General features: G+C 39.2%; 2 protein-coding genes across 2 annotated transcripts; one reads left to right on the top strand and one right to left on the bottom strand.

The window, feature by feature from the left end:
* LOC146315664 (uncharacterized) lies at positions 1-17,993 on the top strand. The gene is made up of 20 exons (XM_084735651.1): positions 1-508; positions 587-794; positions 1,154-1,320; positions 1,653-1,783; positions 2,982-3,148; positions 4,116-4,201; positions 4,586-4,666; positions 5,495-5,609; positions 8,293-8,468; positions 8,913-9,149; positions 9,627-9,829; positions 10,846-10,968; positions 11,309-11,446; positions 12,264-12,513; positions 12,691-12,892; positions 13,529-13,781; positions 14,208-14,335; positions 15,080-15,234; positions 16,036-16,258; positions 17,805-17,993. Exons 1-20 carry the CDS (start codon positions 350-352, stop codon positions 17,942-17,944), a joined length of 3,342 nt encoding a protein of 1,113 aa, XP_084591777.1. The 5' UTR covers positions 1-349; the 3' UTR covers positions 17,945-17,993.
* Positions 17,994-18,125: 132 nt separating this feature from the next.
* Positions 18,126-23,563, bottom strand: dnaaf10 (dynein axonemal assembly factor 10). The gene is made up of 8 exons (XM_084735650.1): positions 23,272-23,563; positions 22,324-22,424; positions 21,927-22,057; positions 21,708-21,809; positions 20,920-21,035; positions 20,229-20,363; positions 19,057-19,154; positions 18,126-18,922 (listed from the first exon to the last, which is right to left on the bottom strand). The coding sequence occupies exons 1-8, from the start codon at positions 23,455-23,457 to the stop codon at positions 18,715-18,717; spliced, it is 1,077 nt and encodes a 358-aa protein (XP_084591776.1). The 5' UTR covers positions 23,458-23,563; the 3' UTR covers positions 18,126-18,714.

Genomic DNA, 23,563 nt, shown 5'->3' with positions numbered 1-23,563 from the left:
GGAAGAGCGAAGTATCTCACTAGCTGCTTATAGCATTTTTACTTAAGTTGTGGATTCAACCGTTTTTGGGGCAAGTTTTTTTATTGTTAATCTTCAAGGGACGCCTTCTGCTCACATTTATGCATTTAAAATATTTCTCCTAGCCTAATTTATGGCGTTAACTAGCATTAAGCTAGCTGACAGCAAAAGTGTTCAGGTTACCATGGTGACCCGGAGCGTCAGTGCGGTAAATGAGTCTGAATGTGTGTGTGTGCTGAGATGTACAGCAGTTTAAGTGCGTTTAGGACTTGGACCGTGCACACTGTTGCAGCTGAACACAAGTAAAGCAGCCGTGAAAGAGGCTTGAGACATGGACAACTGTGATTTGGAGAAGCTCTCTGTCTCTGGTGGGAAGCTCCATCCAGCTTTCACACCAGAAGTCACAGACTACAAAGTGACAGTGGAGAGCAATGTCTACAAAGGGACTCTGGACCTGGCCACTAGTGATTGTGGAGCTTCATACAATATTGTGAGTACTATGCTGCAAGTTTAATGGCGCTTTTATTGGGTATACACATTAAATGTAACTTGTCTTTTTATATTCCAGCTCTTTGGTGACGGTTCCAGGACCTTAAAACTGAATGAGGGACTAAACAGAGTAGAAATCGAGGTGGTAGCGGAGGATGGTACCTTAAAGAAATACTGTGTGGAAATCACCAGGCTGTCTGCAAAGATTGCCGAACTCAGCAACCTGACTTTGGAAGGACATATTTCACTTCATCCTGCATTCTGCACTAAAGTCTATGAATACAATAGTGAGTACAAACATATAAGTGCAAATACATCAAAAAGTATGAAAGACTTAATGTGACAGAATATGTATTGCAATACAGCTTGATAAAGTAATTGTAACCAGTTGTATCAATGTTACAGTATGCCACTGGTACATTATTTGAACAAAGTTGTAAAATATACTGTTATACTGTTTGTTTTAAAAACGTGTTAAGAGTAATTTATTTGCCAGTGTATGCAGAAATACACATGATAATTAACAGTAAAATATTTGTTTGTATGTTTGTTATATTAGGGATTTGCAGAGTATATTTTCAATTGGTAAAATTTCCATATAAGATATATCTGTTTTTGATATTCTCACTGTAAACTCTTTCTGCAGGTACTGTTCCCTTTCATTGCAATGCTGTGACCCTGATTCCCAAGGTTCCAGACAAAAACATAAAAGTTACCATCCATGGGGAAGGCAGCTCTCAACCAGTCCCTCTGAACTTTGGAGACACTGTGGTAGAGGTCTCAGTCTGTTCAGCAGATGGCAGTAATTCGCAGGTAGGATGAGACATGATAAGAGGGCTGCTGACATGTAGAGGCTTTATGTGTTTTACCATTACTTTAAATTATTGACATTACATTTTTAAAATATAATAGCTTTTAAAGTGTGTGAAGCTTTAAAATGTAGATTACTATACATTATGAGGTAGGATATTAAGTACTGATAAGGTGAACTTCAGTTGTCCCATGTTCCTAAATGTTAGTATAGAAGTCAGATATAAAGATGAGTGTGTTTGGCTCATTTTCAGTTTCATAATGCTGTACTTTCTTGCCACCCTGCTTAATTGTTGTCAGGGGTGTTAAAGCTGATGCCATTCTAACCCTGTCAGGTGTACACAGTGTTGGTGACTCGAGAGCTAATTCCCATGGCTGTGACCTTCACTGATGAGAAACAGCAGCTGGACTATGAATGTCCAGTGTCTCTGACTGCTTTTTATAGACCTGTATCTATCAACCACAGGTAAGACGTGACTAGGAAGACACTTAACATGAGAAAATATCAGCAGTTGAAGACAGGAATGTTAATAATAAATCACTAGTTGATTAATTGCTGTTAAGAATTTAACCGATTAAAAATGTATTTAACAATAATATTTGTTTTGTGTAAAATTTCACAGGTTTTCTGTATAGAAATGGCAATAATTGTTCCTCATATGACATTTTGTTGTTTGACAGTGCCATTTGTTTAATAAGTACAGGTTGACAAAAGCAGCTGTCTCCAGCAAGAGCCTCGTTGTTTTATCATTCTGTTTGTTCATATTGTTTGCACTTTGTAAATTAATGTTTCACATAACTAATATACCACTTGACCATTTATCGTTTAAAACTTAAACTACCAAAAAAAAAGTGCATTTTCTAACTTCAGTCCCTAATATCAGTGATTAATCAATTATTGATTTTTCAACTACTGATAAAGGAAAATCCACAAAATTTGCAACCCTAGTTGTAGCATTACAATTACCTCGTCTGTCTTATTCATATTCATTTTGATGTATTTTTTTCCAAAACAAGTGGTTTACATTTGATGTAATAGTAAAATAAAAAGTGTTAAATAAAATAAAATGCATTAAATCAACAGTCAGTATTGGATGTACAGTCTCAGTTTGCTAGTTGCTAATAACCATTTATCAGCCTAATTCAGCACATGCATTGCTCTTTTGTTTGACTGTGATTAAAGCTACTGCAAGGAGATTTTAGAGGTGCATGTGAACAAAAGTGATAGTGTTTCCACTGTAATAACCTCAAAATATAACAACATAAAATTATCTAAATAAAAATCTCCTGCTGCTTCTTTCCTCTTTCGTTTTAACTGGCGAATGTATGACTTACTGTAAATCTGCCAGGAAAAATGTAACTAGGTTTGTTTCATTTGATTTCAATGAGAATTCGACAGTACTGTACAGAAAAATGCCAATCTTCTCACGGATGGTCTCAGATTATAAAGAGGCATCAGTAAGACACTGAGACTTTCATAATCAGTTAAGAAAATCCTTGTAGCAGCTTTAATGATAGCCTTTGAGATTTATCTTCATCTTTTTTATTTATTTGAAATATGAAAAAAATGATATTTTGTGTAGCACCTCAGTAGCACATACCACTTTCCGTATTGGTTCAACAAAAGCCGACAAGATCTGTGTTGTTGTCTTATTGATTTGCAGTGACCCAAAGCACATCTTCTCAAGGCCTTATATTGAGATGCTGGCACGAAGATCAAGAGTCGACCCGTTTAACGACTGTCCTCTGAGAGACGGCTGGAAGGTCATTGAACTGGACCTCGACAGGAAGATGTCGGCTGCTCTGGTCAAGTGTTTCTTCGCTTACAGAGGTGAAGCCTGGAATCTTAGCTCTATGAGATTTGTCTAAAGCAGAGCTGCTGTGGAGGAAAAGCTCCTATTGGTTGAGTTAAAGGTCAGTTGTTACAGTAATAGATCCACTGTTAGTTCTGCCTAAAGCCACAGAAAACCAAGTAGTATAGAGAAGAGGAAGGTAACAGCTTGTTATCCTCTCAATCCAATGAATGTCACATTAATTGAATTCTAAAAAGAAGTAACTTCCATCACATGTTCCCTTTTAGAGTACCTTTCTTGCCATTCATGTTGTTATACAGTCAATCTGCATTCAGGGTAAAGGATTCTTTGACTTCGCCACTGAGACTTAGTTGAATAAGTTGAATTATTTCTACCTCTGGAACATCTCTACCTCTAAGAAATGCTTATAAAACTACATTGTTAATATGCTAGGCACACTCTGCCTTACCTCTCAGCAGTCCTGATTACACTATCTACACTATCATGTAACACAATGTTACTGTAGACAACTATTATGTTGCTGTAAGGAGGGGGATGCTATTACTTAACTAAAACCTCATGTATCTAGCTGCTGTCAGGCTGCATTTTATATCAGGCCTCCTTTGAGTCCAACAGGCTTTCACCTGCATAGTCAAATGAGTAATTGATTTCTGAGCAATCAAGGCCTCTGTCTGATTGATTTGAAGCTGCAGAGGTTAGTTGTGGAGAATTAAATACAACAGAAAATTGCATCACTACCACATGTAATAGGCATGTTTACTTTATTAATTTGCTTGATTGCCGTTAGTTGTTAATTAAACCGACAGTGCAATTCATTCTGTTAAAAAAAAAAAGACACAATCACTTGATTAAACTAGCCACAAAGGTTTAAGTGGACTATTCTGTCACACTTTTCAGTAGTGGAAGACAACACTACCATTATCAACTACCAACATAATCCTAGTGTGTGATTTAGTGTGTCTTTGATGTTTTCTTTTAACAAAGGATGTGACAGTGTGATGAAACTGTCCGAGCTGGGGTCACACTCTCTGGACTGTCCACGCAAGCCCACCGGAGACCTGGATGCAAAGGTCAGTATGAAAGATTAAACAGTGCACCGCATTGCCAGAATCACTGCCATCGACCTTGACTCCACTCATCCTTTATTTACAAGTCAGCACTCAATTCACAGCGACTAAGTGCTGGTTTTACTTCCACCGTAAAAGTATCTCATGTTTGTGCATGTGGTATGTCTGGTGGTTACACAGTGAAGAGTGGAGAAAACAGTTATTTGTGTGTGCAGTGCATGTGGACATTGAAGATGGGATGCAGAGGTGTGTTAGTGTTTTTGCATTTATTTCATTTACTTGCATTTACTTTATATTGAATAGACTCACCAGGCCATCCAGTTGCTTAGATCTATTATCAATTGAATCAGATAAATGCATTTCTCTTGTGCTCATCTTCATTTTCAGGACGTCACAGAGACAAATTGGTATAAGAAGCACTTTGCATCGTCCAGTTGCTTTGAGATAGAGACTAAACACAGTTTGGAGGTAATGCATCTATTTTACTTTACACTATCAGTATGCAAGTTAAACTGCATCAGTTAGATCATCTATGGTGAACTCCACAATTATTTAAAAGTAAAATATGCAGGATTTGTTACTTTTTGTCTGCAAACATACCCTCCAAAGCTGGCCTCTGGTGGTCACCTTTCATCTCGGAGGCTGTGTTGGTTTCTGGTCCGCCCGGGATCTCCAGTTTGGCCAGACACAGCTAGACAGTGGAGACTGGTACTTGGTGTGCAAGTTTGAAAAGAACTTTTAACTTTTTGGATGAAATCTGTTATACAAAACAGGTCAGGTCTGACACCCAAAAACATCCTGAACACAGCAAAATTATGAGAAATTAAGAAAATATAGGCAGAGGGAATGATCTCTGCAAACACACACACACCACCACATTCTTCTAGTGAGTGATAACTGCTGATTGAAAGGGATTATTTTTATGAGTTTATACATTGTTCTTTTTTAAACTAAATCTTACATAGAATACATTTAACATCAAGATGATTTTTAAGGGTTGTTCAGCTTTAATCCTACATGTTTCAAAGTATTCCTGTCTTGCAAAGTGGAGATCCATATGCAGAGTCAAAATCACTGTAGTCAAACAGGAATTTGCCTCAGTGATTCTGATACTGTTCTGTATATCACAGCTTCCCTTGTGTCACGTGTTGACATCTTGTACTAAACAAAAGTGGGTGAACTATACAAACATTTTTCCCCTTGAAAGACCTCAGCTTTATTTAATTTACATATATAACTTACTGCTTCTCCTGTTGTGCTTGATGAGCAGGTGATTGTTTTCTTTGTCTACTACAGGTGCGTAACTGGGAGAAAAGATTACAAATGACAGCAGGAGAAGACAATGTGGATAAACTGTGTGCCCTCGCTGAAGATCACCTGAAGCTCTACCGACAACATCTGCCAAAACCAGGTATATAGCACCAAGGGTGTAGGATCAGAAATCAAAGAGAAGTTAAGTAATCTGTCAGTCTGTTGGCAGCCAGTACCAGTTACAACAATGATTAGAACTTATTTCTTTTCTCTGAAATCTGTGATACACCCTCCTGACTTCAGTAACTTTCTCACCTCCTACATTTATACACTGTTAATAAGTCACCATGCACAGTACTATAATAACAAAAATACTTTGTTAATTGCTTTTTTTTCTTTTGAAGAATAATTTTCAGATGATTTGATACCAAAAATAGACTGCATGCTAGAAGAACAATCAAAAACAGCATTAATCAAAATTGTTAGCAATTCTCTTGTGATATTATCCTCCATTATCATACCTAGTCTGTCTGAATTTGTATCTACTTTAACAGAGAGTTTCTGTGGTTTGTTTTGTATTCCATGGCTTGTTAAATAGCACGCCTAGTGAGTATTTAAATGCACCGTTGCCTGGGTGACAGAGGAGTAATTTTCTTTCCCCTGCCCTGGCACAGCAGCTCAGCATCAGCCATTAAAAAATACATGAAAATGGGCTTGTCAGTGGCTGCCTCTGGAGCTTCCTCCTCCATCTGACGTGCCAAATACTCAAGTTACTGCTCATCTTTTCTCAGCTACTTGTGCCCTGCTAATTGTTTGATGACTCTGAGAAGTGACATTCGAGACTGATCCCGGAGGACTGAATGAAAGTCACTGGAACCGAACCGACAAGTAACACCAGACAGAGAGAGAGAGAGAGAGAGGAGAGAGAGAGAGAGAGAGAGAGAGAGAGAGAGAGAGAGAGAGAGAGAGAGAGAGAGAGAGAGAGAGGAGTTGGTATGAGATAAGGAGTGATAGAGACAGATAATCTTCACCTCTTGAAATATAAACAAGGTTTTTGTGTTATACCGGATCAAGCTGCATGGAGGATGATAAACAGTGTTGTTCCGTTTGACCTCTTGTGTTGTGTTGCTGCAAAACACAAAGACGATGTTGTATCACTTGAGTAGATCTTATCAAGGAAAGTTAATTAATTTTCAATATTAAAGGGATAGTTTGGATTAATTGATGGTGGGTTGTATGAGGTACTTATCCACAGTTAGTTTATTACCAACAATAGATGTGGGTTGATATGCAACCAGTTTGGAGAAGCAGAGAGGAGTACCAACTATACTGCGTATCATATATATAGCATTAGGTGCATGCATATAAATACATATATAGGCCCACAGAACATTTTCATTTACTGAGAGGACTTTTTTAATCAAGAGTATATTAGCTAAAGGACTTTTTAAATGATTGGCAAAAGTGAATTTTTTCAACAGCAGCAGCTGTGGAATGGGTTTGTTGTGTATGTTTGGTAATATTATCTAGAATATAAAAGCTGCGACATCAGTGTCATCTGACAGACAAAGGGCACTCTTGCAAAGGCAAGCTACACTCTCTAAATATTTTATGCAAGAATACATGCAATGATTCGTAAGTGAAAGAGAGAAGGAGGCCAAATGGGAGATCATTTTATGTCACATCATGCAATGTGCTGTGATGTGTTTGAATGAAACAGAAACACTGTTTCACACAGTCATGGAAGAGCTTAATTTCAGGGAGAGACTTTTAACAAAGGTTAAACTTTTTCAGGCATGTGCAATACAGGAAAACAGTCGCGTTGTTGAAGTGGCTGTTGATCTGTTCTAACGGTCACTACAGTCGGAAATGAAAATAAAACCTGTGGCCAGTTATTATGACAACTACAACTCATGTTAATACTTGAATGTAGAGGATCACACTAGCCTGTGTTTTGAAATACTGAATGAAGTTTTCTTTTGTTTTTAGTCCAAATGTGTTATTAGTCAGTAAAACTATACATACTGTAGAAGGTAAACCTCAAGCAGCTTGCTCATTAACATGCTACAAATTATTAGATTTGTTTCTTTAAACTAAGTTTGTCATGTAGCCAAACAACATTTCTCAGAATCACAAAAGTTGAAAGTTCTTTTTATCCTTTTCTGCTTATTTGTGTCACCTTTTCACCTTACTTTCAGAAATCTTTATATTTTAAATTACTCAGGGCTTTTTGTGGCAGACATACTTTGGATTTCTTCATTTTCCATGCAATTAACAGTGCAACAATAAGATTCTAAAGGTTAATGATGATGATGGTGCCAGGTGCTGAGATTTCCTGTTTTACAGCTTGTAGCTTTTGGAACGAAACCTCCCTGCTCGGCTTGTGTTGTAGTTTTTCATTGATGGATGACAGTGCTGTGAGCAAGCAACCAGTGTTCCAAAAATAATACGCCTCATTCTCAAACCATTAAGGCAAATAACAAATAAGTGTAACTATTAGAGCAGTTCTCAGTCTGATGTACAACTTTTTCACTAGTTGTTCCTGCTCTAGTTAGCTAACATATCTCAAATGTCAAAATGGGCTCTTATATTTGTATGTTTTTGTAATATTAAATTTAGCCCTTGACAGGCACAATAGGTGCACAGACTACATGAAGGGTTTTATCATTTAAAGTAAATTTAAATCTCAACCTGGTGTTGCCTCTAGTACAAAGCAGGGGAATACAGTCAGTGTGAAATGTTTTTCAGCACTGTAAAGATGCAAATTCTCTCAAAAATATATGCAAATACTTTCTGGTCTTGTGTGCATACTATATACTGTAGCATAGTCCTTACTTCCACAGGGGACATGTTGCAGTGTGAGGACGGCCAGTCTCTTCTGCATAGCCTGGAGCAGGCTGCTGTCTACTATGCGTCAGCTATCAGACTCAGCTCCAGAGACCCCAGACTCCACTTCCTCCTGGGTGTTATTCTGGAGGAGCAGCACTATGCTACAGAGATGTACGGCCTCCAGAGGAAGGTACTGTCAGACAAGCTCTTTCTTTGATGCGTTGTGGGGTTTTGCATGCATGATTAAAGAGCTTCTTTGAATCTTTGTTACTAAAGGACACGTTTATTAAAATCCTGAAACTGTTCAAAACATTCATCCCTGCCAGTTTCTTTGCACAGAATGTCCCCTTTAGTTAACCTTCAAGGATCCAGACTGAAAGACTCTTTCACCCTTTCACAGCTACTCCTTGTCACCTTTGCCATGTGGAGATTTTGGGCTTTATAAAGTCTGACAATGTTTTACAGAAATTTAAGAATTGTATTTCTTTGCAAATACAATGAGAATGGGCTTTTTCATCTAAACAGTTTAACTTTAACACTTTTGGATGCTAATAATGACTGAAATGAATGACTAAGAACAATGAATTGTGCAGCAGGAAGCTACCCAACCTCTTACCTGTACCTTCATCTCCAGGCTGACAGAGACAGAGATGAATTAAGTGATGCCAAATCAACAGCACGTCAGGATGACATCCTGGCTGTCTGCAAACTCCATGGTTACAATGGCAAGCCCACACTGCAGAACCAGCTTCAGGCCTTGGATAAAGAGTATCAGCAACTCAAAGAGCAGGGACAGTCCAGCAAAGCAGACTATGTACAGACACTCTATGTCTGGCTCTCCAAGAAAACTGGCAAGGTAAGCATGTCAGAAGTTAAGTCTAATGTTGCTGAAGAATGAATTTTACTTTACTCACTCAAAATCCTAAAAAAGTAAATGTCAAGGAGGGAGTTTTTTTTAATCAGATTGTTTTCTTGACTTTTTCTCTTGAGTTTAACGTAATGTGAATAATAAGAGAGATATCAGATTAAAATAAAACCGAAAGACAGGTTGTTGATTGTCTCAAGGCCTTTTTACATGTTTAAGTAATGAAGCCAAGAACATAACACATTAAAGGATAAATGTAGAAAAGTTTCTACATGTGCCACACTTGCCATAGGAAGCACTAAAAACTGTTGCAGGTTACAAATACTTAAGTTATGTGTTTTTACGCATCTTTTGTAATGTAAGAAACTGTTGCGACACATATTTATATCTGCTCTATAAAACTGTTTAGATGGCAGCCCCAGCTAAATCATTACTAATCAATATATGGCAGATGCAAATGAACTCCCTCTCTTCTTGCTGCAGGATAGCAGTGCAGCTGTGCAGGATGAGGAGAGCTGCATGCACCGGGCTCTGATGAAGTACCTCGATGCCTGGTCTTTGAGTCCTCACAGCTGGGAATACAACCTGCATGTAGGAAGGCTGTTGCTGCTGCAGGGGAGGAGCAGGGAAGCCCTGCAGCACCTGCAGAGCAGCCTGGCACTGCGCCCACTGCATCCTGCACTCAGGTCAGGTCACAGAAGTATTTTTGGCAGTAGGACTGTCACAATATCAGGTTTTCACTATTGTTGCAATCTACAGAAACTTAAGAAAAAACAAATCAAAACTTTGTGTATGGTGTGCTTTTCTGGAAAGAATCTGTAACCATATCTGTAACTGATATAAGAGCGTACTGTGGAAGCCCAATTCTTCCAGTAAAATTTAAAAAACATTCCCATGGTTAGACTTTTTATCTCATAACTGTGACTTTATATCTCTTCATTTTAATTTACCATGGGGACATTTTTTGTATTTTACTGGCGGAAATGGGCATCCATAGTGTACAGTATGTTTAAGAGGTACTGGATTATTTACACAATCTTATATATGTGTATTATTTACATGATATCAATATTTCCTTGTCACTGTTATCATCAATACCAGTATGTTGTGACAACCCTAGATGGTAGTAAAAGCAGAAATCATATTATCAGTAGCTGTAATTGTAATAATAACAATCATAATTAGTTAAAAGTTATCCACAGAGCTAGAGGGTTTATTGCCTGAGGATCTCACACTATGCCTGGCTCAATAACTGCAAAAAACCCAAAAAACTGAATTATAACTGAAAGTGAACAGCATAATTAGGAACCATGCTGTGTCTGACAAACAATTAATCTCAAAATTGATTCTCACAGGCAGCCAAAGTAAAAATAAGATAGCAGTATGTGATCATATATTTCACCTGCTGCTATAATGCTGAAGGCAACCTTTTGTTCAAACTAGAGCTCAGGTATTGACTTGTTGCTAAAGCAGGGATGAAGTATAAGGAGCTAAAAGCATACATATGCTTTTCTGTCACTCTAACACTGTAAAGACCAACCTCTCAAACTCCCCCTCAGATGTCCATGAGTAGTGCAGTGACATTTGTGAGACGAGGCCTGGCAGTTCAACGGGGCCTAAACAGAGGTCTAAAGTAACCTGTAAGACTACAGAGGCAGAGTTCATTTCGTCTTCAACGTCTCTCCTGTGATCATTTTGTCAGATTCTTCACAGGGCTGGCTCTGCTGCAGCAGGAGCAGAAAGCCTCCCAGGACACAGAGAAGGAGGCTGCTCTGTTCTTACAGCAGGGACTGGAGCACTTTGTCAGCCAGCGCTGCAGCAAGAGGTTTGTGTGTGTGTGTGTGTGTGTGTGTGTGTGTGTGTGTGTGTGTGTGTGTGTGTGTGTGTGTGTGTGTGTGTGTGTGTGTGTGTGCTTGGTAGAGATGGATGCATTCAGCAAGAGTGTGAGGGCATGACAATATCAGTTGATCATAATTATGAATTTTTATCTCATATTTTGACTTTTTATCTCATAACTATGACTTTATATCTCACAGCCACAAAATCCAAATTTGGGCAAAAAACAAACTTCCATAAAAGGGGGGAAAGTTTTGGTGAAGATTTAGAGCTATAATTCTTTGTCTTGGATATTTTTATTGTCCTGATTTTCATGATTTTGTCTCCAGCTGGGTGGAGCAGGATCCATCCGACCCTCTGTCCAGCCTCAGCACACAGTTCCTGCGAGGCCTTCTCACTCTGGGCCAGCTGCAGCAGAGGAACACATTGTCTGGAAAGGCCATGAGTGCGGAACAGGTCTATCACACGTATGTTACAAACCAAAAGATTTGTTTAAAGGTCTAGTGTGTAAGATTTACAGGGATTTACAGGCTCCTAAAACATAGAAAATCCATTATGATGACTAGATACTTTATTAGAAACAGCATGCATCTGAGATCCATAGCACACAATGAAAGGAGGTGGTTGTTTGGCTGTGTTGTTGTAGCTGTGCAGCCTGGCTCCTGCAGCTCCTCATCTAACAGCTCACTGTGGCTGCTCCTGACTCTTTCCCCTACTTCCTAGAATATTTTAAATTGATCTATTGATAAACAAATTCTATACATTGTAATTCTTGTGTTTCCTTGTGTTTTGTGTTTCATCAGTTAATGGCTTTTGATGTTTTTAATGTGTGCTGCAGTAGGAAATGTTCAGTTTGCATGAGCAGTAACCTGATATAGCATTTTTCCAGGAATTTTGCCAGTTCATAATACAGCAGATATATAAATATTGCAATACTGTCATTAGCCAGATGATATGATTTAGCAAGTAGGTGTGGCCTGCAGCTGCCAGTTCATGATCCCTGTCCCACACGCTTTGAAGGGGAGAGTGAGACGATGGGTTTGCAATCTGCAAGCTCACTGCTAGGTGCCACTAAATCCTACACACTGAACCTTTAAGTAATAATTTGACTGTACATCTCTGTACTTAGTTTTTGTGATGAATCTCATCTCCAATTAGCTGTCTCACTCATCTCCATCATCAATGTGTGATTCAAAGAAAAGTCTCAACATTCACACCAGTATGACCCAGTTTAATAAGTGTTTAAGTGCTGTGTGTGCTTGTCTCTGTGCTGGAATGCTCCAGTGCAGCAGCGCTGGCTGCCCAGAGTGTGAGTCAGTGTGTGTGTCGTGGCGAGGTGAGCAGGCAGCTGGAGTGGGTGCTCCTGGATGCTCAATTTGCCCTGCTGCAGAGGCTGATCCAGCAGGGTGAGCGCCAAGCCAAGGCGGCCATGGAGAGGCAGTCCCTGGTGGCAAAGAGGTGCCAGGCCCTCACAGCTTTCATACGTCTCACCTCTATCGCCCCCTGCCAGGAGCTGCTGGACATGCAGGAGAGGGTATGAGTGTTCAATTGAGCGAGGAAACATACAGAATATGAGTATATTTGGTTTGCTCTCATTGTTCTGTTTTGCAAAGAACACTAGTCCATGTATTGGCTGTTATGTCGGTTGGTGCCTGGTGTGACAAAGAAATCACTTGTACCATCTGCCTACCATCCCCACTGCTGTGTACAGGCATGCCAGCTCGCAGTGGTGACCACTCCCCGGGACAACTATGCCTTGTGTCTCTTGGGTCTGGCACAACTGGCTCAATATGACAACAACCCAAATTCAGACAGGTCAAAGGAAGCCATAGCTGATGCCTGCCTCAGCTTCCAGGCCAGCATTGAGCTGGAACACAAGACCCAGAGTGGAGAGCCACTGGAACAGCTGAGCAGTGAGTGTGTAGTGTTATTACTCAGGATCACAGCAGGCTATCAGAGAATCTTACACTTATGTTAAAATGTTATGCAGGGCATTGGTTTCATGTAGAGCTGCAACAATTAGTTAATTAATCAATTAACTGATCATAAGAAAAAGTTGCCAGCTATTTTGATACTTGATTAATCTTTTCAGTCATTTTTCAAGCAAAAATGTCAAACATTTGCTGGTTCCAGCTTCTTGATTGTAAGATTTTGCTGCTTTTCTCTGTAATCTATGAGTGTAATTGAAGAGTCTTTGGGTTTTGGACTTTTGATTGAACAAAAGAAGCAATTCTCAGTTTTTAGACATTTTATAGACTAAACAATTCATCATGTTAGTTGCAGCCCTAGTTTCATAACAAATCAGGCTATATATAATATGGCAAGACAAAGAAGAGAATTTCATTATATAGTCTATACATTCACATTACTGATGATTATTTTTGCAATATCAATATTTGGGTACAGAAAATGTGTATATTATTGGATGTCGCGGCATAACCTAAAAATATTGAGATACTATTTTAAACCCATATCATTCAGCCCTAAAATTTTGATAACATTTTGGAAATGAACCTCACCCCTACATTAACCATTCCCTGTTTGTACAGATCAGAAGTGGTGGCAGGACTGGTTCGAGGCTGAAAACAAGAAAGCTGCCAAGCAGTCGATCACCCAACCAGCAGGCGTACAGGGGCTTCCTGACACCAGTGTGGCCAGGAGAGGAGCTAAGCAGGGCAGGGGTGGAGGACCTGGACAAGTGCGGGTGGCAGCAGCCGTAACCAAAGCTCCTGCTCCTCCTCCCCCAGCCCCCACCAGGGGAGGGAAAGCTGCCCGACCTGCAGCCAAAACCCCTGCAGCCAGGTGAGTCATGCTGGCCGCCAGAGTCAAGCGTTGAGCAGAACTGCTATGTCTGTGGATGTTTGCTTGCATTTATTAATTCATGAATGATTTCCTGTGGATGCTTACCTTTCTCACTAATATCCTGCTTCATATTCAAGTCAAGTACAAACAAAAACATCTTTTAACTCTGTCTGAGTGGCTTCACTGGAACAAGTTTGCAGTTTATTTCCACACAGAGGCTTCATTAAGGAAACATTTACAAGTCTTAAAAGATTTGAGGACTACACTAAAAGATATATTTAAAAAATGCATTAACACCGACAGGAATGTGTTCTTCTGTGTTCATAAATGAAACTCATTGTAACATAATAATCAGCATAAATAGACTTGTGTCTCTGATTCTGTTATTCATTTCAGACCTTTTGCCTTATATTTTCTCTCCTGTAGGGGGAGAGCTGGAGCAGCAACCAGGCTAGATAAATCCCTTAAACCTTCCAACAACAGTACTAAACCACAGCTCCCTGCCAGCAAGTCTAAACAGGACTGTTGCCCCGATACTGTTGAGACAGCAGAGGGTAAGGCATGACAGAAGCATTGACAATGACAAACATAGTCAAGTGACATCCTTTCCTCTCCAAAGACTCAGTTTCTCATGATGTAAATCTTATTTTTCAACCAAATATCATGGTGTTATGCAGTTGTGCATAGGAGGTTAGAATGGGTTTGTAAGTGCAAAGTTGTTACCATAAAAGAAATCTGGATGACAATAAAGGCCTCATGTGCTCTGTGTGTCCAAGGAGTTCAAACAAAATAATGTTTGAAGGAGAATCTATAAATGCAAATGAGGAACTGCATTTTACTTGAAACACTGAGTTCAGATGATACACCCTAATGAATGCTCAAACATGAGTTTTACATAACTATCCTTTCACTTTATGTCCCAACTTAAAATTCACCCTAGAAAATATGTTAATTATTTTTCCATCATCACTCTTGACAAGGACACACTATTTCAGTTGCAGTAATTTTCTTTTCATTAAGTCCAGTCAAGTATGCAATGAAAAATATTCCAGTTTTACTTTAAACTGCAATTGTAATAATAATAATGATAATAATAATAATAATAATAATAATAATAATAATAATAATAATAATAATAATAATAATAATAATAATAATAATAATAATGTAACTGTGAAGCCTAATCTATGACATGGCATGAAATTACACCAGCAACACCCATTTTTTAACATCTTTCTCTTCCTGTCTTTGTCAATGGAGGTAATTATTCTTAATGTGTGTATTAATTGTTGTCATAGAGCCTGCTGTGGCAGACAGAGTGAGTGTGTCCAGTCCGGTGAACCGCACGTCTCACATCTCACGGCTGGGTCTGGCCCGCGCCCTCTCCCGCTGTGCCAACACCCAGGAGCAAGCGAAGCAGCTCTACCAAGAGGTTATCTCCATGGCACCAGGGGTCAGTTGTTATCTGTTGCATTTAGATTTCATGCATTTCCTCACTGCTTTTACAATGTAGCTTACAATGGCTGTAAAATAAGATAACTTCTCCATTTTCACTCCCACCCAATTGTATGACTCCATGGGTCTGTGATTAATTCTAGTGGAATGATCACATGCTAGTGTGTTGGATTAGAAAATTACACAGCCTTTGGTTGTCTAAAACATTTTCAAAACTTACTGGGATCTTTACAGAATCATGGACATCATGTATTTGCACTCTGGTAACAAAGCTAAGAAACAACTGTATTTTTTAAGGAAGGGAAGAGTAGAATAAGTAACATTTGTCAGTTTCTCTTCACAGACACACTAGAAAGATAGCTAAATATTGAGTCTCATTCCAAGGATGTCAGATCCCAAGGTTTTGGGTTGTTGAAACATCCTGAATGATGGGAAGACAAGAAGATATAGGCAGAAGGCAGAGTCTCAGTGGATGCAGGCACCGTCACACTTCTGTTGGGTCGTGGGTGATATTTTTGCACAGGTCTATACATTGTTTTTAGAGAGAATCCTGCATATTTTGCTTTAAGTAGGAAAACCTCCTGTGCCAAGTTCTGGAAAAATTATGGTGATAAGTGATAAGAGGTGATATGCCTGTACAGAACAGGAGAGGCAAGGGGAAAAAAAATCTGTTTGAACTACAGTGACTGGTCTCATTTCAGCATTTTACAACCCAGCTATTTTTGACAAGTAGTTATCTGAAGAGATTTATAAGCAGTCGGCAGATAAGATGTGGTTAATGAATCGACGGACTGTCCAGGTCCATGATGCCTACATTGAGCTTGTGCGGCTGCTGGAGCCGTCAGACCCTCAGGCTGCAGTGGAGCTGTACTGCAGATTCCCTCTGAAGCCCGTGGCCGAGCAAAGCTTTGATGACGCCTTCATCACGGGAGAGATTGTCCGTATGCTGATGAGGCTGGAGCAGTACGACCACCCACAGCTGGGCCCCAGTCTCACAGCGTATGCCAAAGTTATGGGCCTAAGTGAGTACTGTTACTATTATTATAAACACTGTAGACATGGTAATATTAGGGCCCAATTTAGAACATATATCACACATGGTTCAAAGTGCATGGTGTACCTCAACCTCCCCTTTGCTATTTAAATGGCACATATCTGGGTGCTAAATAAGACACAAGTTGCAAAGGGGTTGTATTTAGTGTCTTAATTAAACATAGGTGTGTTTTGTGCATAACATGAATGAACCCAATCAGCATGTTATCTCCGATTCTCACTTTAAGAATCAGGTATCCCTGCCTTTTGCTATTTAAAGGATTTGGCAGGTTGGAGAAAAGAACAGATATCCTGAGATGACTCACTTACTGCATAGTGATGATAAATCCACGATGGCGTCATTGGTTAATCCACAGGTTGGGCGGGACGCGTACATTTTAACATGTTGATTAGTAGTGGATGGGTTGCAGGTGTGTAAAATGAACTTGCCTATGTAGGTGTATTACTGTTCGAACAATGTGTCCTTTAATAGCAAGAAAATACTGCGCCATTGACTTCAGACCAGTTTTTTTTTTTTTTTGGTCAGTGGCACAATTACTTTCTTTGTCAAGTTTACAATACGCTTACAATGAGCCTGACCACACTTCATTTTAAGACCAACACACCCATGGTCACACAGATGGGTGCAAGAACATTTACTGCCTACACAACATGGGTGGTGGGCAGGAAACTGTGTCAGTCAAAAATATAATGACAGCTGCGCTTCGCTGCGCGCTACATTGTGCGATGCTCAACAGCTCATTGTCTTGGTAGCAGAAGTAGCACTGTTATTAAAGTGAAGTTATTAGCAGGAATAAATATTTAAAGCAAATGAATACTTACCTAAATAAAGTAGTAGTAGATTAAAATTGTCAGCCACAGAAAAATAGAAACTGACAATATATTCTTCTGTAACAAATAAAATGGTGGCACCGTTTATACCACACTCCTCTAGGAGCTGTACGAAGGCCGCTGTACTTAGGCAAGTCCAGAATACCATACCAGTGTGCCACGCCAGTGCCATGTTTATACCTCGCTATGTGACAAACTCCACCCGTTTTGAATGACAGGCAATAAACTCCATTTACTATTATTTGCCAACCACGATGTTCTTAGTGGTCACCTTGACTATATTTAACAAATGTCTTGTTTAAATACACTGTTGAAATCATGCAGCCAGTCACATGTGACATGCCATGACATGCTATTTATAGAGATGTATTATTTTCAACTGGTGGGATGGCCAGATAGATGGCATGACATATTACATAGAGTGCATGAATGCAGCATGATGTCAGATGAATAACTGAATGTGCACAGGGCAAGTTAGGTTAAGTTCATTTAATTACTTTAAGATGTTCAGTATATTTTAGATCAAGTCTCAGAGTAGATAACAATTGTCTAAAACACTTGAAATAACATGACAAACATTTTGGACATCATTTTAAAATTAAACTGCTAAATTTGTTAAAGCATTTGTGTCAGTGTGACTGCTATAATTTTAATGTAGTCATCTGTGGTTGTTTGTTTTTTTAGGTTGCATAGACAAATACATCGACATCTTGGATGAGAAGTGCATGACCAAGCTGTTGAAGAGTGTCTATGCAGGGATCCATGACAGACAGGAGGACGATCAGGACCTACAGGATTTCTTCAAGTTCAAATGCTGGATGTGATAATGCTTGTGACCTTCAAACAAGTACTTGTATTTATCTTGTAGAATCCCAAAAGGACTTTACTTTTTGAACTGATGAGACAGTATGTGTTTATAGATATAGAAATCTTCTTGTCTTAACTTACCCCTGCTGTTATAATGAAGCCACTCATTTTGGACAAAAGACACTGAGAAAATGTTCATCTTTTTCTCCAAAGGCACATTTAATTTGAAACCACAGAGTTTTCAATAAAAATGACATATCAAAAGTGACAACTTTACAACAATGTTCACCAAATAGTGCAACAAAAGACATGCATTTCAGTGAGCATCCTTCGGAAATGGAAATAGATTTTTAAAAAGTGAAATTTGATCCCAGACGTGTTATTCCAAGCCAGAGGCTATATGACTCATTTCTTCAATCCTTTTCGATGAGACGGGAGATGTATCACTGTGTTACAAGGGCATTTCTCTGCACCACAGGATAACAGTGTCTGCAGGGCTCTGCCAAGCACAACACAACTTTCAAGGATAACATTTAACAGAGACAAAACAACACAACCCTGTCCAAGGATTTCCCAGTTCATTTGAGTTCAATGTTTTCCCGTCAAAAAAAGTCTAAACACGAGTATCAGTTGTACAAAATCTAGACAGCTTCCAAGACTCGCAGTAGGAAATGGTTGTCCTCTAATAAAAGACAATTCAGCCTCAGAAAAGGGCAGTGATTTACACTCTGCAGTTGTGTCTCATTTCGTATCAAGCTGCACCGATCTTCATCATCTGTCTACTTTTTCAGACCAAGTTGAGTTTGGTGACAATAAGCACACGGACAGACTGGTCAAAGCCTGAACACACGCACAGGCCCTGCTTGTCAGGGCTCCAGTCCAGGCTGGCGATTGGCTGAGTGGACAGAGTGACGTTCTGTAAGAGGTTAACAGTGCCAGCTACGCCCACATCCACACCATCTGAGTCCTTCTTACTTCTTTGAGCGGGATACTCACTGGAAATGGCATAAAATATAGTTAATATACTATAATAAAGCAGACAATTTGATAATGAAACAACCAGCATGATGAGTAATATGTAACTTGAAACAGGACAAAACACTAATGTAGGTAAAGATCAGTAACTTACTATTTCCATAGATGTAAGTTTCCTGCTCCTCCTGCAGTCATAAAGATGTCTCTGTTTTGAGGCAAGTGCCTCACCTGCCAGATGGTCGACTTATGAGCCTAAAATAAAAAAGAGAGATCATTTGCTTTCCAACGCAATTAAATTAGTAATTACAAAATTAATTCCTAGCATATCTCAAGACATTTTACAAACCTCTACATCACTTTAATTTGCTGAGGTCAAACAATGTGGCCTTGCTGTTGTGTCATTTTTTGTCTCTGCCATGCTGGGCTATATACAGCGGGTGTAAATAGCCACACTGGCTAAATAAAGGTTAAAGGTAATGTCTTTGATGGCATAGTTTTTATCCCTAGTGTGATCTTTGCTACAGGAGCGTGTTCCCCTGCCTGCAGTCCCTGCAACACTCCACTTTCCTTGTGTGAAGTAGAAGCCATTACTTTGCCTTTAAATATATGGAACACCCCCAGACAAGTAGTAGGAAAATTATTAATGAGCTCATTGAAAGCTGTGTCTGGTTTTAAGAAACAATGTTTAAAAACTAATTTTTAATTGTACACTAATGAAAAAATACAAAGGAAAACAAAAAAAAACAAACAAACAGAAAATCTTGCCTTCAGAATACATTTGCCGGATTTCCATCTGACGTTTTGACATGTTTATTATATAAATATATAAACTAATATGAATTATGAAAAAATCAAAAGCTTTGTTTTTAGAGTATATTAATATCTACTTAGACCGAAATATCTAGTGGAATTGGAGGAACTTTCATGGTTGGAGACATTGATGTGTTGATCTCTCTGAAAAAGTGGACAAATATTTAGAAAGCTGAGGCCTCTGATCTCTCAGACACAGCAAACATTTGGTGAGCTGGTCCGTGCACTAATGCCGATTTAAGTGTGTTTTTCGAGCATTTTCCCACAAAAAGCCACTCTCCTCTCTGCTCACCGGCCCGGTGTCATTTTTGGCCAGTGTCACAAAGCCACAGAGAAATGTTAGACAAACACGACCCCAAACACTTCCAGCTGTGAAAACGGTCAAAACGACGTGTGCCCCCATTTCCCTCTGTACCATACAAATACAAAGTAATAATAATGCTAATAACCTTTTGACATTTTTCCCATACAGAGGAGCCAAACATCCGTCTGGCTCTCTCCACCCAGGTCAATTACCTTTTCGGAAACAGAGGCAAAGCCCTTGGTGAGGTGCTGGGTCCTCATGTCAAAGACGTGGAATTTTCCCTCCAGTGAGGTGGCCACCAGCTTGTTCATGTTGATGTCTTTCCTGTCAAACTCCACACAGCATACCTGATCATGATGTAAGAAAAAAATAACAGTCACTCCCTCCGGACATTTATCACATGGCGTGGCTCCACCACAAACTACTTTGTGTTGAAATGGACATAATGACCTCTGGCCGGTTCCTCTACATTCAAGAGGTGCTGAATAAGAGAGACGACTGTGTAATTTTGTATATGATGTGTGAAGGGAACATGCAGACTTCCCGTGTGGTTTTATGTACAGTCTAAATGATGCTGGGAAGTCATTTTCAGCTCTGTCTCCATGTCGTCCCTGTTTCTGTCTGCATTTGATTCATGTGCAGGTTGCAGCGCAACAGAAATACTGTATGTTTGGATAGTTGATCCTAATAAAAACATCACCTCTGAATATGAGGATTACTCTTTGTGTTTCAGAGCTGAGCTGACTGAATCACTGTCAGTTTGAGTCCCCATTTTCTTCAGATATGTTTGTAATTTTCTAACCGACTACATGACTGAGGACGTCGAGAGGAAAATCTTCCCCTGAAATAACTTCACAAAAAACACACCAAAGCTTTACCATGTCAATAAAATGTTCACCTCACCCCATTTTTAATGTTGGTTTCCCACCGTAGAGACATATTCCGCAGGTCAAAGAGTTTGATGTCACCGTTGTCGTAGCCAGCACACACACAGCGGTCCTGATCATTGAAGGCGTGACCTGTAATGAGAGGGAAATTAACACAGTTTTCTTTCATGGTGTAACAGGACCGCTTCCAAAGCTGGTTTGCAATTTTAAAACATTGGGTAAGTATATATGCTAACTGGAAAAGATCACAGAAATAGACTCAAAGTTTTAGGGCTGCATTTAAAGGCACAGTGTGTAGTGTTACAGCAGAATATGGCAGAAATTTAACAGAATTTATATATTATAAGCCACTAAATCCTACAAACTGGTACTTTAAACTGTCACTGTTCATACATGTTGATGTTTCCCACTTTCTATCTTTCTATCTATCTATCTATCTATCTATCTAAATGTAAGTGCAGTAGGTCTGAACTTTATGCTAGATGCCACTAGATCCTACACACTGGTCCTTTCCTTGGTGTACAAAGCTTGTGGTGCTTTGCCTGTTAATTTGATATTCTTCTGTTCAGTACACAGGACACGGTCTGGGAGTGGGAGGATAATTGTTTTTCCTCTGCTCAACCTGGACAGACTTCACCCACCTTTTGTTCACAGAAGTCATGGACAAACAAGGGCTTAAACTGTGAGGATGTACCCATGTCTACTTGAAAAGCAGGAGTCTAAAACAGGACCAGTCACATTTCTTAGGAAGCTAAGTTTTGGCTATAGGTCCTTTAAAAAGCTGAACATTTTGAATTTATATACCAAATGCAACAGTCCAGCAGTCCCTCTTGGTTTCTCCTTCCATGGGCTCCATGTTGGCTACAGGTGAATCCTTCTGCCTGGGATCCCACACCTTTACTGTCCCTGTAACACACAAGGGAATTTGGTATGTTAGCTAACTTTTTTATGTATTCTATTTTATGCTGCTGCTTTGAAAGGGTTATAATTACAAGCTATATTAAACAGTTTTAAGGCTCTTACCATCTCTACTTCCAGTGACTATCTCAGGTGCACCATCGCCAATCCCCAGGCCACCAACACCATCGATACTATTAACTATCTCTTTGTGGGCCTTTACAGTGTACACTGGCACTTCAGGCACCTCCAGATTCCTGTGGGCAACAGGATCAGACTGAATTCACTTTCAATTCAGTCGGAAAGAAATTAATCTTAAAAATATTGAATATGTTTTTCCAATAAGGGGTAAATTATAATAGTGTAAGTGAGCTTTAGGAATTACAACATATTTGAATTTGGTGGTTTAGCAGTTTGTGAATAAAAATGTAAATAAAATCTTTCTTTCTTTTAGCGTATCCTTTGATGCCATGTGACTGGCCAGACACAGAAGGTGTGACATCAGTGGATGTGGATAAAATACCATATATTGAGATTTCCATCAAAATCCCCAGTTGCTATGTGTCTTTGTTGAAGAGATGTCGCTCCAAATGTCCCACACTTTATGGGTTTGGGTTTCTCCACCTGAAAAATATGAGAGGAAAGTGTTTCGCTCCAAGAATGGGACAATGCAAAAAGCAGTGAAATATCAGTAAGGAAAAAAACACTAATATACTATTTTGTTTTTTTTTTTCAGTAGTCTATTAATGGCAAATGGGGCTGCAATTAATGATTATTTTCATTATTGATTAATCTGTTGTTATTTTTTCAATTAATCAATTAAGAATCGATTAGCAGTTTGGCTGTATAATGTCAGAAAATGGTGATCACTGTTTTTGAAAGGCCAAGTTGACATCTACAAATGTATTATGTCAAAAACACAAAGGTATTCAATTTATCAGAGAATGTGGATTTTCTTTGTTAAAAAATGACCCAAAATGCTTAATCGACTATCAAAATAGTTGGCAAATAATTAAAAAATCGATTAATAATGGATTTATTGATTAATCGTTGCAGCTCTAATGGCAAACACCGAAATTTATACTAAGTACAAAGAAATATGGGAGAAATGGCACGTTTGTAACTGTATTCACTTTAATTATTCCAGTGCAGTGAAAATGACTGACAAACCAGAAATTTAAGAATTACAAATGATTAGATTGGACGAGACCAGGGTTTACTCCGGGGTCTTGTATTTCTTCACCCCGGTAAGCCCTGACTCTTAACTATAAACTCTATCTCTATTAGTTGTGGAGGTCAACAAGAGGTTATGTTGCCTGTTGCTATGGAGACATTAACCTTGCAAGAGTTTTCTAGAAACCTTTGATAACTTTAAGCTAGCTAACGCTAAGATAAGCAGTTTCCATTAGGTATGTCTAAGGAACAAGGGGGACAACAGCAAACAAGAGTAAAAGGTTTAGGTGGTATCTACCTCCTTGATAAGCTGAGCTCCTCCGTGCTCCACTTCATAGATTTGCATCACTCCGGTTCCTCTCGGAAAGTTCCCTAGACAGACAAACTTCGCGCTGCAGGGAATCCATTTACTGTCAAAAACTGTGTAGTTTAAACTCTTCTGAATGTGTACAATGATCTGAGGCTTTGATAGAGGAGATGACATATTTGCTGTTTTAGAGATACTGTGTAAAACGGTTGAAATTTCCTTATAAAAGTACCAAGAAAACGGTTCAATGTAGCACACTGCCAAAACAAATGACGTCGGGACC

Source organism: Lutjanus erythropterus, chromosome 14 (genome assembly GCF_056507025.1).
Source record: "Lutjanus erythropterus isolate fLutEry1 chromosome 14, fLutEry1.hap2, whole genome shotgun sequence".
NCBI classification, from domain to species: Eukaryota; Metazoa; Chordata; class Actinopteri; order Lutjaniformes; family Lutjanidae; genus Lutjanus; species Lutjanus erythropterus.
This window is presented reverse-complemented; position numbering and strand designations above follow the sequence as displayed.

What these genes read in the sequence shown, in the direction of transcription:
- LOC146315664 (XM_084735651.1), top strand. Translation starts at nt 350, where the DNA reads ATGGACAACTGTGATTTGGAGAAGCTCTCTGTCTCTGGTGGGAAGCTC. An exon ending in ACAACATCTGCCAAAACCAG is followed by an intron (nt 5,610 to 8,292) that starts GTATATAGCACC and finishes TTACTTCCACAG; the next exon opens with GGGACATGTTGCAGTGTGAG. An exon ending in TGCCAAAGTTATGGGCCTAA is followed by an intron (nt 16,259 to 17,804) that starts GTGAGTACTGTT and finishes TTGTTTTTTTAG; the next exon opens with GTTGCATAGACAAATACATC.
- dnaaf10 (XM_084735650.1), bottom strand. Translation starts at nt 23,457, where the DNA reads ATGTCATCTCCTCTATCAAAGCCTCAGATCATTGTACACATTCAGAAG. An exon ending in TTGCCTCTGTTTCCGAAAAG is followed by an intron (nt 19,155 to 20,228) that starts GTAATTGACCTG and finishes TTTTTATTTTAG; the next exon opens with GCTCATAAGTCGACCATCTG. An exon ending in AACTTACATCTATGGAAATA is followed by an intron (nt 18,923 to 19,056) that starts GTAAGTTACTGA and finishes TGCCATTTCCAG; the next exon opens with TGAGTATCCCGCTCAAAGAA.